This window comes from Patiria miniata, unplaced genomic scaffold (genome assembly GCF_015706575.1).
Source record: "Patiria miniata isolate m_02_andy unplaced genomic scaffold, ASM1570657v1 HiC_scaffold_5, whole genome shotgun sequence".
Lineage (NCBI taxonomy): Eukaryota > Metazoa > Echinodermata > Asteroidea > Valvatida > Asterinidae > Patiria > Patiria miniata.
The window spans coordinates 17,642,376-17,657,387 of NW_024037072.1; the positions used below are offsets into that span (position 1 = coordinate 17,642,376).

The 15,012-nt window shown below is 42.0% G+C and overlaps 1 protein-coding gene across 1 annotated transcript in view; it reads left to right on the forward strand.

Moving 5' to 3' along the window:
* The window catches only part of LOC119741145 (laminin subunit alpha-like), a 62,138-nt gene that overhangs the window by 43,111 nt on the left and 4,015 nt on the right, over window positions 1-15,012 (forward strand). Inside the window, exons 31-48 of the mRNA XM_038216843.1 lie at window positions 244-369; window positions 905-1,093; window positions 1,421-1,677; window positions 2,080-2,255; window positions 2,599-2,752; window positions 3,285-3,476; window positions 4,183-4,407; window positions 5,333-5,511; window positions 6,174-6,321; window positions 6,896-7,045; window positions 8,376-8,524; window positions 8,922-9,119; window positions 10,081-10,338; window positions 10,955-11,159; window positions 11,675-11,845; window positions 12,826-12,905; window positions 13,741-13,832; window positions 14,189-14,319. Of these exons, the coding sequence (XP_038072771.1) occupies window positions 244-369; window positions 905-1,093; window positions 1,421-1,677; window positions 2,080-2,255; window positions 2,599-2,752; window positions 3,285-3,476; window positions 4,183-4,407; window positions 5,333-5,511; window positions 6,174-6,321; window positions 6,896-7,045; window positions 8,376-8,524; window positions 8,922-9,119; window positions 10,081-10,338; window positions 10,955-11,159; window positions 11,675-11,845; window positions 12,826-12,905; window positions 13,741-13,832; window positions 14,189-14,319 (3,080 nt within the window). The remainder of the gene's footprint in view (window positions 1-243; window positions 370-904; window positions 1,094-1,420; window positions 1,678-2,079; window positions 2,256-2,598; window positions 2,753-3,284; window positions 3,477-4,182; window positions 4,408-5,332; window positions 5,512-6,173; window positions 6,322-6,895; window positions 7,046-8,375; window positions 8,525-8,921; window positions 9,120-10,080; window positions 10,339-10,954; window positions 11,160-11,674; window positions 11,846-12,825; window positions 12,906-13,740; window positions 13,833-14,188; window positions 14,320-15,012) is intronic.

Consider the following 15,012-nt stretch of genomic DNA (forward strand, 5'->3'; position numbering starts at 1 on the left):
TCTTTATGGCAGGAGATCCAACAGTGTTACGGGAGAAAGTCATTCTCACAAAGTGCAGGAGATTCGCCCTAAAGCCTCCTATATTGGAAGTAAAATATTGACGATGCCCTTTATCAAGAAACATAGAATTTTGTGTATTTTGGCGGCGTGCCTTTCTTATTTTCAACTTCATTTCTTTAGGTACATGTATCACCTCTGATTGTTTCCTCAATGTCAATTTTTTCCCATGTATTTTCTCTGCAGGTTTAGAGAGATCCCTGACGACAGCCAATGAGACTCTTATATCAGCTGAGGAATTGTGGGATACCAATGCAGTCAGTCACATGACTCTACAGACAGAGGCCAATGCCCTTTCGCAAATAGCCAGCGGTAAACTATAGAAAATAGTTTTAATAGTGCAACATCACTTGATAAATACCTAAATGAAGGTATTCATTAACTTCATTTTTGCCTGTAGGTTTGACATTTAATGTAATGAATAGTTGACTTTGTTAAAAAAGTTTTGACCTTCAAATATAGTTTAGGAACTGCTCTAAAATGCTACATAAAACTTGATTAATTTTAAAAAGCAATGTTAACAGATGTCTGTCTACAAATGTGGGCCAAACTGACTCAAGAGTATCCGGAAGTATTTTACGCCAAAAACCAGGATGACCAGATGAAAATCACAAATTTCTGCTAAGTGCATTTCAAAATTCTGCTAGATTCACTAAAATCTGCTTAATCACGTAGAACTACACAAAATGCATAAAAAAACAAAAAGCGTGTCAAATTTTGATACAGCACGCACAGTACTATATGTGGACAGGGACTAATGGATTGGTCTAGTCAGTTCCGGTTCACTCGTATTCAAATCCCGTCACACCTAATCCATTTATTTTTATTTTTGTTTGCGGACTCTCAGATCCACAGATTCAACCAGCCATTGACCAGGGTCTCAACACGGCTAACCGGGCCCTCGGATTCAGTGAAGTCACCCTCAATAACACACAAACTCTGGAGGACATACTCATTGCTAATGAGAATGACATCCAGGCTGTTCAAGAGACTATCGATAACGCGACCAGTCTACTGGGCACAACCCCTGCCATAAGTAAATGTTCATATTCATACAGCTCCTACATCTGTTTCAGTAACCTTTCTTTTCTGTAACCATTTTGAGAAATTTGTACCCGTTTTTCTTTTTCCAGTTTGTGTTGTAAATGCCCAAATGCATGTCTTACATTGCGTTATAAAACTGATGACTTTACTGAATCCCACTTTACCCCCGACAAATACTTTGATGAGTGATTCATACATATATTTCGGGAAAAAGAGGGAATCACAGACTGTGCAGATAAGAACAGTAAGAATTGCGACATTTTAATTATTTCAGTAAATTTGCAGTTATATTCCCCTTCTCCGTCTTGCCTCCCAACAGTCAGCGAAGTCGAGACAGACCTGACCAGCCTTGCCCAGAAGACAATCAACTTGTCAGCACTGCAAAACGAAACCTCACAGATGCGCAGCGCCATCGACGAGCGGCTGGCACGTCTCAGGCAGAAACTGCGCAACGTGCAGGACCGGATTGCCAACACCAGGCAACCAGCACGCTTCGCCGGCCAGACGTCGCTGGAGATCCAGCTGGATTCACCCGTCCAGTCCAAGTTGTCCAATGAGATTCAAGTAGACTTCAAGGTAATATCACTTGGGCCATAATGCCTTCGTTCACATAAAGTTGCAGTCGTGCCTATCACAAACCTAGTCACAAGTTGCAATTAATTAACCACTTCGGGACAGGATTATTTTTGATGAAAATTTTATTTTTGAAAAAAAACTGAAATGTAGAGGCCAGCTTCTGATACACAGCCACAAAATACTGATTCGCAAGAGTCTTTGCAACAGTATTTTTACCGCAACCTCATATTTTTCAACACTCCATGGTGTTCCCACAGAGTGTAAATTGTACAATGATAGGACGTGCACAGCGGCCTTGTTCTTGAACATATAATGTTTCATAATGGCAAAGTCAATGTCAAAGCCATGATCATCTTCAAGCAGTGAACTCAGTGACTTAATGTTCAATTTGTTTGTCTTCAGGTGGATCGTCAGGACGGCCTTGTGTTCTTCATTGAGAACCCGGCCAACCAGTACTACAGTGTGGAAGTGGTGGCCGGCAAGGCCCAGTTCAGTTTCAATGTCAACCGGGATGCAGTCACCATTCAGAGTCCCATAGAGGTCTGCTGTGGGGAATGGTATCATGCTATTGGGACTAGGTAAAGCCACTTCAGTGCAGTACCCCTCATCCCTGAGCAACTTGTGAAACTGTTATAAAATGGCGAACTTCTGATATTTTGCTTGTTGAAGATTGAATTCAGGTTAAAGCCCTTAGCCACAGGATGTTGAACAAATTGCTGCTTTACAAATATGCCTTTTATTTTCCTGACACCAGTGGTTCCTACCTATCTCTTTGCAGAGGTTGAAATTTTGGTTGGGCAACCTGACATCGTCTGACCTATTTTTACTCCAATAGAGTGAATGTTCAATCTTTAGGAATAAAAGAGTATACCATTTATTTTGTTTCCATGTTGATATTGCATCCTCATAATTCTACCCCAGATATGCTAATGAGGGACAGCTCTCAGTTGTCCAGCTGAGCACTGGAGGGGCGTCTACCACGTACAGCCGGAGTACCTTCATGTACAACAAGTACTTCTCCTTCCCGCCGAACAAGACAGCATTCTACGTCGGGGGTCTCCCAAGCTCGTATCAGGTTTGTCACAAAATGCAATGGTTACAACATTTCCTGGAGGCTGTAATTTCATTGGCTAAGAAAATTCAAATGTAAAGACAAATGTGACACCAGGAGTTCTTGGAGGGTTTGAACAAACATCATCCCACCCCCCTTTCAGTATTGGTCTGGCAGATTATTTTTGGCAAAAGCTGGAAAAGTGAGGTCCACATTTCACATTTGGGAAGCAAATAAAACTAAAATGGCATCTAGGTTTTCTTTGTTGAAGCAGATGACGCTATTTAGCTTAGTGTAAATTAATACTTAATTCTGAGCATTAAATGGGTTGTGTAAAAGACGTCATATTTTGTGAGTGGCTGACCTTATTTGATGAATCCTGGGAGGGAAAGGGGATGAAAGGCATACATTCACAGACGGTCATTCTCACTCCGGTTTCATTATCCCCTCCCCAAAAAACCCACTTTTATAGGGGTTTATGGCCCCCATTGGTCCCCCTGGATGAACCAGTGTCCATGTCGATGAACCATTTTGCCTCTCATTTGTATGTTTACAGACCAGTAAAGTCAACAGTCGTAGCTTTGAAGGCTGTATCTCGGACGTCATGTTTGATGGCCAGGAGCTGGACCTCTGGCGACCCACGTCCCAGGAAGGATCCACATCGTGCTGCCAGGGGGCAGTCGAACCTATCACCCCTGAACCGGAGGTCTCACCTGGAGCTAGCTTCAATGGCTTCGGCTACTTCCAGGTGTGGACCCTTCCTGTCTGTCAAGTCAAGACAAGTCAAGTCAAGTCACGTCAAGTCAATATTACAAAATTACAAAGTACAGTCGACTCTTGTTAATACAAACACTTTTAATACAAATTTTGGTTGTAAGAAAAAAAGACGCCTCGGTCCCAACTGAAGTTATGTGCACAATGAATATGACCATGCATCGGTCCTCTTAATACAAATTCTGATCCAGCTGAGTTTGTATTAACGGGAGTCCACTTTCATCATCTAGAACAAAAATACTAATAGATTCTAATCATCCTAATAGCTATCAACAAATGGTTATTTACAGCACACTCAAAATGAACTTCCAATCCATCAAATTTCAATGTATTCTGTGAACACTGACATGAATTCAGGGTGCTTCTGCAAGTATTCTGTGCAAGGGACATAGGATTTAGCACTCTAGTAAGTTAATACAGCTCTGTGATCCCCCACAACTTTCAAGAATGATCTTCCTTTGCTGACTTCACAAGGTCGTAACTCCATTCTGCAAACAAGGTCGTATCTCGACGTCCATTGACTTACTGTGAACATCCGGGTTTTTGTAAGTGAGATACGACCTTTTGACATTCTGAAACTCGCGTTTAATGTACAGCACATTTTAGGAGATACGACCTTGTTGTACCGACACAACGACATGTTTATAAAGTTAATGCATTTTCGACTTGGCTAATTCCAGCTCCCCCAGGATGATTTTGACGTGTTCGAGTCAGCGACCGTATCGCTAGACTTCCAGACCTCAGTGCCTGAGTCGGTCCTGATGATCGTGACCCGACCTGACCTCATCTCCTACATCGGTGTCTTCATGGAGTCTGGCAATGTCATGTTTGAGATGAACACTGCTGGGAATGCCAGATACATTCTCAGGACCCTGCAGACCTACAATGATGCAACGTGGTACAGGGTAAGACTCAAGAACAATTCTTTTTAATTAACAAAATTTGGTTTGCCCATCACTAGCCTAATTCTATAAGCTCAATATACTGTGAGCTGCTCGAGTTGTCTTTGAATCTGTCTCCACAAGTGCCATTTACTACTGGATCACTGAGCTAGCCAGTGTTATTATTATTATTATTATTATTCATTTCTGGTAATGAAACAAGGATTCCTCAAAAGCGCCCTAGGCACTGTAGCTCGCAAGCCTGAAGAAACCTGTGGACAGAAGACAATGAGAAGAAGTTACAGTTTTAGAGGTGGGACGAAAAGCCCAGAAGAATATTCTGGGGAAAACCCACGGAATCAGGCAGGGACTGAAAACCAAATCCACATATTGACTCACGTGGGATTCAAACCCGGGTCACAGCGGTGGAAGGCGAGGAAAGTACCGCTACTCCAACCTGACTCCCCTCTACGCCAACCTGACTCCCCTGTTGACTGAAGGGTTGAAATCTGACATAGCAACGTCCTTTGTAAATTTAATAAGACTGGTGCAGTGGAATATTTCTCACTTTTGGTGTTTGAATGGGGATCAGACGATGTGGGGATTGATTATTCAGTGGATCATTTCATGGGTTTAAGTGTTACTTGGCAATAAACTCCATAGATGTGCTTTCTTGCATTGGGAGATCTTGATAACATCTTCTTAAAATCGGGATCAGTGCTGTTTAAGAGCTCGCGCACAAAAATTTACAATCTTGCCCTGATGGGTCTTGGGCCAAAAACCTCCTACTTACTCTTAGAGATGTCTTCACCATTTTGACTTCTAAGCTTACTGAGGTCAGCTGGCGAAGTCCAATCTAATATGGGAATAGCAAAGAATGTAACATCAGTTTCAAAATAATAGGCTTCATTCTATATTAATGACGAGACATTGTTTGGCTTTTCTCCAGGTCAGTGTTTCCTTCAACACCACCCATTACCACATGGACATCGGCTATGCCAACCAGACAGATGCTTTTCTGGAGAGTTTTGAGTCGCCCACACTAGCCCCCTTAAGATTCACCAATCTACGCTACGCTTTCAAGTTATTCCTGGGATCTCCCGACCCATCGCTTGCTTCTGGTACCATGTGAGTCACACTCTCTCCATTGGGAAAGGGGTGGGGATGGGGGGAAATGTCGGCCCTTTTAGTGGTCAATACTTACATTATCATAGTAACTGAACAATTTTAGATTCTCCCTTATAACTATGAAAGAATCCAGGTAATTAGTTTTTTTTTAATAAGTGTATACCCCTCAAAGTTCCTTTGCTTGTCTCATTCTTGGAGTATGTATTAAAATTGCCTGCTGGGGCAGAGTTTGTATAACAGGGTTAGTAACCGGGTCACCTATGTGTGCTTTTTCATGGAGTTGAAATTGAGGAGGAACGTAGCGAACATACAAGACTGAATCAGGGGAAAAAATCTTGTCTTACAAAGGCACTGCTTAAATATTGATACAGTTGTGTATCCGTGTTTTCGGTCGAGGGGCAAATTTTTTTTTTTAAAATAATGACACCACTTTTCCTGTGGTTTTTGGTTGTTTTTTTTATGAGTGGTTCTAGTCCTGTTCTAGTGGATTTATTGTTGCTTCTTTTTATTAGAAAAAAAAATAGAAGTCAAGCTCTCCGTACTTAGTATCGCCCTTTGCTTTTATTAATATTCCTAGCCGTAAAATCTATTTGTAGATTTTATATTTTTTTCCTGTTCTTGGAATTTACAGTCAGCATTTTTAACTGTTTAATTTCTCATAGACGGGGCCCCACCAATCTGCGTTTTGCGGGCTGCATGAAGGATGTGCAGCTATCTAATGGAACCACTGACAGCCTGATCAGCCGACCGTTGACAAACACATCGGCTGTCTCATATCAGGGAGTCTCATTCGACGGCTGCAGAGCTAATGTAAGTACAGATGACAAATCATGGGCACTGTCTAATAGTCCCAAATATCAGTATATCAATATCCACAAAACTGAATTGCCTTATGGATGGGATGTTCTCGCACAGAATTTCAAAATGTGTGCAAATTTTGATGGTTTGGTGGTTCATTTTTCAAGAAAATATAAACCCTGACATTCATATGGGTACATCTGTTTTTGAAATAAGTATTAACCCATCAGTTCCAGAGTGTACTGCCCAAAACCGCCCTGCCCATTACTCCCTGTACCGCCCCAACTGCCTAAGCATTCTATGGTTTTTATAGATTTCATCAGGTAACGAATACACTGTAGTACAATGTAGTGGAGGTGCTTAAGGGTTAATTTATGCATATGGCATATTTACAAACCTTTGAATATTCAAATAAACCAAAGACAGAAATCTATGTGGGATAATATTGTTTTTAAGAATATTTTTTTTAAAAAGCCGTATCCTTTCTTTTAAAATATATATCATTTATTAAACATTACTAAACACCTGCCAGCATATTCTTCAACATTATCATCCACCATTTTCATATTGCCATATTTCTGTTCAGGTGGCAGCCGGTGTTGGTTTCTCAGGTCCCTTTGCCTTTGCCAAGTTTTATCTTCCCAGCCAGCTGGCCCGGACCCAGTCCATCAGCTTCTCCTTCAAGACGTCTGAGCCTCACGGTATCCTGGCTTACAGCTACGGCACACTCAGCTTTGTAAGTCACTTCAACACTTGAAGCTTTCAGCACACATTTTATGGCTCAGCGTAATGCAAGTTTGTTCTTGATGTGAATGCGAATGTACACGTGAAGTTGTAGCCTTGGTCAAGGCATTCGTCAATATTCGTCCGTACGCGGTAAACGATCGGTGACATATCCTCGCTATGCAGTGCATTAAAAATACAGCGCGAACAGCGACCCCATGCGGCTTTTTTATGCAAATCATTTGCAACGCCTTGGTCCAATCGTCCATGTGAGGTTTGGGGGGTGGTGCTCATTATGCTAATAGCCTAAGCTGACCTTAAAAGTCGTTTTCTTATTGGTTGATCGTTGCGAGGAAACTTGCATAGGGGTGAAAGTTCATATAGTGATAACGTGTGACATGTACAAAAAATGTGGTTTCTGACACGTCCGCAAAAGGCGAATAGCTGCAAATAATTTGATGACGTCGGGATTTACCAAGGTGTGATTGGACACTCCACATATTAGCCCCGCCTACACTTATCTGTATTCGCATATGAGGTCGTGCTCTAGAAATCTAGCGCAAAATATAGAAAAACATTAGCTTTCACAGACGAATGGACCAAGGCGTTCGTCTGGATCCAAATGATTTGCATAAAATGGTGGTCACATGAGGTCGCTGTTATTTTTAATGAACTGCATGCATAGCGAGGATATGATTTGCCGCCGATCGTTTACCGCGTACAGACGAATAATGATGAACGCCTTGACCAAGGCTAGTGAAGTTGTGAAGTTCCATATTAATGCTTTGAATTTGCAGACGGTTAACAGATTTCCACTTTGTCAAATTTCTCCTTTTTTTGCATTTAGGTAACAAACGCCTTTTACATTTGGGAATGAACCTTTACAAAAATTCAGAAACATCTGTATATTTCCATCCAATAAATAAGAAACGTCTGTGTTAACAGTTAGCATATTTCATGAGTTGGTTAAGAATCTCAGTTTTTGCACAAGTGTTAGAAAATATTTTTTTCGTCTGGTGCTGTAAGCATAAGATGATGATCATCGGTGCAGAATTGGATGGTTACAAGAGCCATAACATTGGGCCACGGTCTTGTTTATGTTGTTTTCCTGTTGGCATGTTTATCGTTGACGGGAATCATAACAAAGAAGGCCTGATAGAACATATTGTATCCTGTGAGTCATATGGGACCATATGGTAAGTATTATTAGGTCCACTCAGCTGTTTGTTTTGGCCTCAGTGACACAACCATGACTTTTTTGTATAGTATAATAATATGAACCCACTGTTTATCTAGAGTCGGAAAATTTCAGTTGAAGTTGTTGAATGATTTTTCCTCTGCAGAACAAGCTGTTTTACATTGCTCTGTACCATGGCAATGTCTTTGTCCAGTATAACGCTGGTGAGGGATTGTCCGAGCCACTGCAGACAGTGGGACTACGTCTGAACACAGGGCAGTGGCAAGAAGTGACTGTACAGTTCATGGGGCTCTCGTAAGTAGATAGGTGTCAATTGTTAGACTGATACCTCCTTAGTACCACATTAAACTAAACTCTCTTTGAAAAGGTTTGGCTTAACTCATCTTCTCTGGGGGACCTTTTTCCAGTGGTAAGGTTGGATTCAAACTCTTACTTCTTCGGATTTGATGGAGTTCAGTTGTATTTGATTTACTTCTGTTTTGAATTTCTATTGTTGCTTTACGTGTAATGTTATTATTATTAAATTCAGAATTCGTCGAGGGTTTAACGATTATTTGTTTGATTTGAAGACCTTGCCTTGATTTTGATTTGAATGTGGATCCAAAGTAATTTATTTTGTTGATTCCAACTCCAATTATCTGATTTTTCAAATGGAATACTTATCTTTTTATTTTGACTCTCATTTTCACAGTGCTTCTCTGAAGGTGAATGACCTGCCCACCATATACAGCATGCGTCACTTGCAGACTGATGGCATAGACATCGTGGGACTCAATAGCTACCTTTTTGTGGGCGGAGTTCCTAGCACCACGCCCATTCTGATTGGTGGAGAGTTCCCAGTACGCAGATCCCTGAGCGGTGATCTGAACGATTTCAGAATCAACTCGCTGTAAGTCATGCCCTTTTGTAGTATTTTTTCTGGCTTTGTTCACTTTCAATGAAGGGTACTTTCCTGGTATCCAAAGATTCATAGGTGTTAAAATAATTCCTAATGCTTATAATTAGACAGGCAAACCAGTGAGATAAATGCTTTCACTTCTACAAGTGTGGTTTGTTTCCCTTTCCTAAAAGTCCAATATATGATAGAGGACCAGAAACTAGCCTATCTCGCTTCATTGTTGGCTAAATACTATCTTCCTAGTATGCATTGATTCCCAGAACCCTAAGAAGTAATCTATACTTTCCAAGCCTAAATGGTATTCCTTTCACCATATGGAGTCTGGAGCCTTATTTTTGACATGGTATACATCATCATTTGTGTTGGGGAAATTTCTTTGGTTGAAAAAAAAAAGCCAAGTAAGGCCCCCAAAAAAGTCTCCGGTTTCTGGTATGGAGCTTGCCCAAAAAGTGGTGCGGCGACGCGGCTTTTTTTTTTTTTACCTGATTTTTTTGCTTCAAATGTCTGCTGATGACTGCAAATGGTGCCCGACTAAACTTCGTGCAAATATATGGGAGTCCAGAGAGGCCACATATAAAGCTTATTCTCGACCATAACCCAATCTAAAAACACGTTAAAATTGTGCAGCAGCAGGATTCCAGTCAAACCAGTGAGTTTGGCGGATTTGAGACATCATCTTTCATTGAAAAAAAAACTTTTTCATTTTGACGACGCGCTTGGCTACGGCGACGCGCGCACATACCAGAAACCGGAGACTTTTTTTTTTTGGCCTAATGAAAGGGCTAACAAAAAGCCAATTACGTTCTAAGCCCACACTGTACCAGGGACTGTGCTCTAAACCGCCCCCACTGAATCTGAATTTAAATGTGATGTACAAATTCACGATCTAAAATTACTTCTCCTGAAAATTCTCCTCCTCTGAATCTCTACCTAATGCTCTTTCTTGTTTCAGCTTGGTGAACTTCAACGATGCCTCTATAGTCATAGACCACCGCGGGCTGGACCTGTCTGGCATTGCCCCACCGGCATCCGAGCTACCACCGCTCCCCTACCCCACCACGCCAGCCCCCACCGGCACCTCGGCACCCATGACATGCCGGGATCCAACCCAGATCATCCCTTACCCTGGGGTGGTCAGGTTCGGTGCTACGGAGAACAGCTACCAGGCTTACCGGCTTGCACCTGCAGATGCTGCGTTGTTTTTGAATAGGTAACTTTGCCATTGTCTGGCTCAATTGTTTGGTTCTATGTAACCAAAGTGACTCTGGAGGAAATTTTGCTTTTATAGTCTGGTGTTCGAGTCATTGATTGACCAGACCACAGTTAATGATCTTAGTTCAGATTTGAGCTGACCAACAAACTCTGGCAAGCTTGATTATCAAGAGGTTTGAAACATCTCTCGGAGTTTTTGGGTTAAAGTCCCACTTAAGAAAGTCAGTACAATTATCTCTCCGAAGCTCTCTGATTTAGCACAGAGTATACAGTCATTGTAAAAAATAAAGGATAAAGTGTGACCCTAAGCCCTGGGGTGCATTCTGCACATGAATGTATCTGGGAATGGTAAATCATTTGCAATTGTTGGCAAATGTGCATTGTTCAATGTTTAACATACTGTACCCCTATTGTAGTGTATAGAGGCAAGGAGGCTTGTTTTTTTTAATATTTTGTTTTTAAGTATTTAACTCGTTATTCCCTGTACTGCCCCAAACTGCCCTGCTTATTACTCCGTGAAACTACCAGAGCACTCTATGGTTTCTACAATGTTATACAATGTTGTACAGGTGCTAATGGGTTGCAACTGTGCCTTTTTTTAAAACTCCCGTCAGCTTTGTGATCAGGCTTGCGTTCCATGCAGTCTCACCGGATGGCGTGCTGCTCTATGCAGCCAACAGCAACACCAACCCACGCCAGTTCATGGGCCTGGTCATGATGAATGGCAGACTGTCCTTCAATATCCTGACGGACTCTCGCGCCATGACGGGCTTCAACATAGCCACCAGGGAACGCTATGATAACGCCCTCTGGCAGGAGGTTAGGACTAAAAACTGAAAGTCAAATACAAGCATTTGAAAGTTCATAATCAACACTAAACTACTGTTCCACGGAACTCTCCTTGGTATTGTAAAAGTTAACAGAACAGAGGTACAGTGACAGAGGCTTTGAATTGTGAATGCCTGTGGCACGGTTACTTGTAGCTTGATTCGAGATTGAAGGACTTGTGATTGACTTGTGAGTTCCTTTAAGGCTTTGACTGAAACCAAGCCCATTTTGCATGAGATTTGGGTTCACTATGTGACTTCATGATGCACTGTGTGAATATTAAACAACCTATCATGAGATACACATTCGACTCACGTGAGCACAATACGTTACATGGGGAAGATGATCCCCTCCCCACCCCCCAATTAGGTCAGGGAACAGGCCTGACAACTCTGATAAAAAAACCCAAAAAACAGGGGGGTAGATTGGACTTGAGATACCATTGTTAAAATGAATTCTCGGTAACTGTAGAGAACATAAATTGTTGACCCTTGTTTGATTGACAGGTGACCATCCTGCGCATCAATGATTTTGTGGCCATCCTAGTGGAGAAGACCAGGGATTACAAAAATAACGGGGTGTCGTCAGATGCCGTCACCTCAAGCATTGCCATCAACACAGACCTATACGTTGGAGGCATCGGGCCAGCCATTAGTACCGCAGGGTTCCCACTGCAGGTGAGTAGAATTGTTAACGGGTTCCCATCATGCACGATAGAGGGCGCCATTCAGCCTAGAGAAATTGAAGAGTTTTCCAGTTCACTTCAAGTGAAGAGCATTTCAGTAACTCTCGTTCTGAATATAAAAGGGCTCTGATTATGGCTTCAGGCCTCAGCTTCATGAATTAAGTTCCCCCAAGGAACATTTTGGGCCAGTTTCTGATATTAATGTCATGCCTGATGAGGCCAGTGGTTGGTTAATATGCTCATTGTGTTTTAATGTGGCATTTAATAGCTGGAGTTGAAGCCTCAGCTGGAGATGTTGCCGGGTTTCATTAACACCTCACCCACAGATTCTGTATCTTGATTGGCCGAGAGCGAGCCACGTTGCATTTGCTATTTTGGCTGTCTTGCTGTGCACGGCCAAACGTACTCTATCCATAGCAAATAAAGTACGATACCCATAGCAACCAAGCTACTTAACAAAGCAACCAGTGTTGTATGCAATTGCATATTGGTGTGCCTGTTACGTGTATTGATCCCAAATGCTAGCGCTACAGAGCTGGGTTCAAACATTTCGTAAAAGGGTAGTTTGAAAAAGTGCTAGAAAATTTTTAACTAATTTCATATTCAAATAGACGTATATTTGAATTGTTTTTAGTTATCGCTTAAAATCAAGCAGTATCTGTGGAAGAGACATAAAACAATTATTGACTGCCTTGTCTCGTGGTGTAGTAAAACTAGCCTCCCTTGGTGATCCATAGAGCATTCTATTTTCACGAGGTGAAAGGAATGCTCAATGGATCATCTTGGGAGGTTAGTTTTACTACACCACCCGAAGCAGTCAATATTTGTATAATAGAGACTGAGAACAACTAGAAGGGGTGGCCTGGCCACTGGAAAGCGTCAACTAATCTAAACTACTCTCAAAATTCAAAAGAGTGAAACTGGGGACAAGATGATTTTAAAATCACTATTGCTGACATTATTCACTTGCAGATTTCCAGACCATTTGACGGCTGCATCAGGATGCTGGAGGTCCAGTTTGGCACACCGCCCAATTTGAACTTTAACCTCAGGTAACCTTCACCTGTACTTTCTACTCTTCTGACAAACTGTAACTAGAACTGAAGAAGAATGGCAAACCCGCAAGTGTAAAACACGTCCCGAACTGCACTCCAACCTGCCGTGCACAGAGCTGCTACGCGTCTAGTAAAGACACAATATTTTGAATCAATAGTTTTACACAATGAGTCATACATGTTGTAGTCTTTGAATTATTTATCAAATCTGCTAAAGCTGAAATCAAGTCAATCACAAGTCAGCCAACTCAATCATAATTTAGATCATTAGTAACAGCGAACAATTGAGGAATTTCTTGTGACATCACAGGTCAGTGGTCTCCCACACACCTGCTATATTGGATGTCTACAGGTGCAGACTAGTTCCAAAAAAAAACTGCCATAGACCCCAGTGATGAATACGCCCACTTTCGAAATTCAGGAACAATACTCGCATCCCTCCAAGGTGTTTGAGACAAACATCAAATTAGAGGTTATTTTGTTATCTTTCATTTTGTGTTCAACATTTTTTGGTTAACCAATGACTTTTTTGAGAAAATACCATCCAAAGATGACCAATGCCATTAATCGTAATGCAATGTACATGTACTGTACGATCAATCGATCGAGCGCTGCGCTGGACGTCCAAAATGGCAGATCTTTCACCGTTCACGTGATAAAGTCACATGAATGCAAAATCTCAATAGTGATGTGAAGGTAGTGATGAAGACATGCCTTTATCTCACTTCACAGCTTGTCTCTTGACTTGATACTGAATTAACTGCGATGACTTAATGTGATGCCTTGACTACAAATCTGTTCATTATCCTGATCCGTTATTTCCTGTTGACAGCAATCCAACTAGCGCTACCGATGTGCGACCCTGTAGCATGAATGAGGTGGACCTGGGAGGCTTCTTTGATGGCACTGGCTGGCTCCTCCTTCGTAAGTAGTTTAGGGCTATAGATGTAACTATATCCCCTTTATGAACACGCTGACAAGGGCACTATTTTTTAGCTCCAGATATAATGTTTAGTATGGAAGTCCTTCCTGAAACTAACTCCACCAACGGCATCAAATAAAAGGAGCATAGAAATGGCTCAAGTGAATACCAGAAGCAAATGACTTGGCTTTTGATAAAATTTAAAAAAAACATGAAATAAAGCAATTGTTTGTTAAAAATTCATTCACAGGCTACTCGGAAACAGATTTAAACCTAGGACCTCTCGCTGTTGAAGTCCTTTTTAACTAAATTTGTCGGTTTAGGCAAACTTTCAGCATGACTGTTATTTTTTTCATAGAAAACGACTTCCGAATCGGTGACAGCCTAGAGATCCAATTCACCATACGTACTGCAATGCAAAATGCGCTGTTGCTGGCCATATCGGGGGATGCCCAGAACTTCATTGCAATGGACATTTACAATGGCTTGGTAAGTCAAGGTTTAATTAAAGGCCCTGTCACACTGTCACGTTCAGGAATGGAGTTCGTACCGCGACCAAGACAATTGACTAAAACACAGAGGGAACGCAGATGACGGCGTGGGAACTCATTGATACTAGTTGAGGACTTCAGAGGGACTCCAAGGACTTCACTGAACGCCAAACTGCCACCTTCGTTTTGGACATGCACAAAACAATTGCCGCGCCTTGGCGTTTTGACCAGAATGCGGTAAGGACTCTGCACGAAGTCCTCGCGAACGGCCGTGGTGTACTGGCAACACACAGGCAGACGTGAGAACTCCAAGGACGTGTATGCATCAGGCCTGCACGTCTCCTCTGTGTCTCCTGCGTCTATGCTGTTCAAAATATGAAGACTAAATGACAATCACCAGTTTTGCCCCGAGTATTTATACACGCCGCGTTTCTGGCTGCTGACGTCACACGTACGTTTTAAGGTCGCATCAAGCGCGCGATGAGGACTCCAAAAACATTGTACGAACTTGTTGGACTCCATGAGGACGCAGCGAGGCGACAGAGGGCACCGCGCAGACTTCTTTTTGGTCCTCAATGGAACTTATAGAGAACACCGCAATGATGCTATATAACGCCACATGGACGTCTTGGACTTCCCGTGGACTTCACAGAGACACATCTTATCTCTGATGGATGGCTTCCAAGCCACT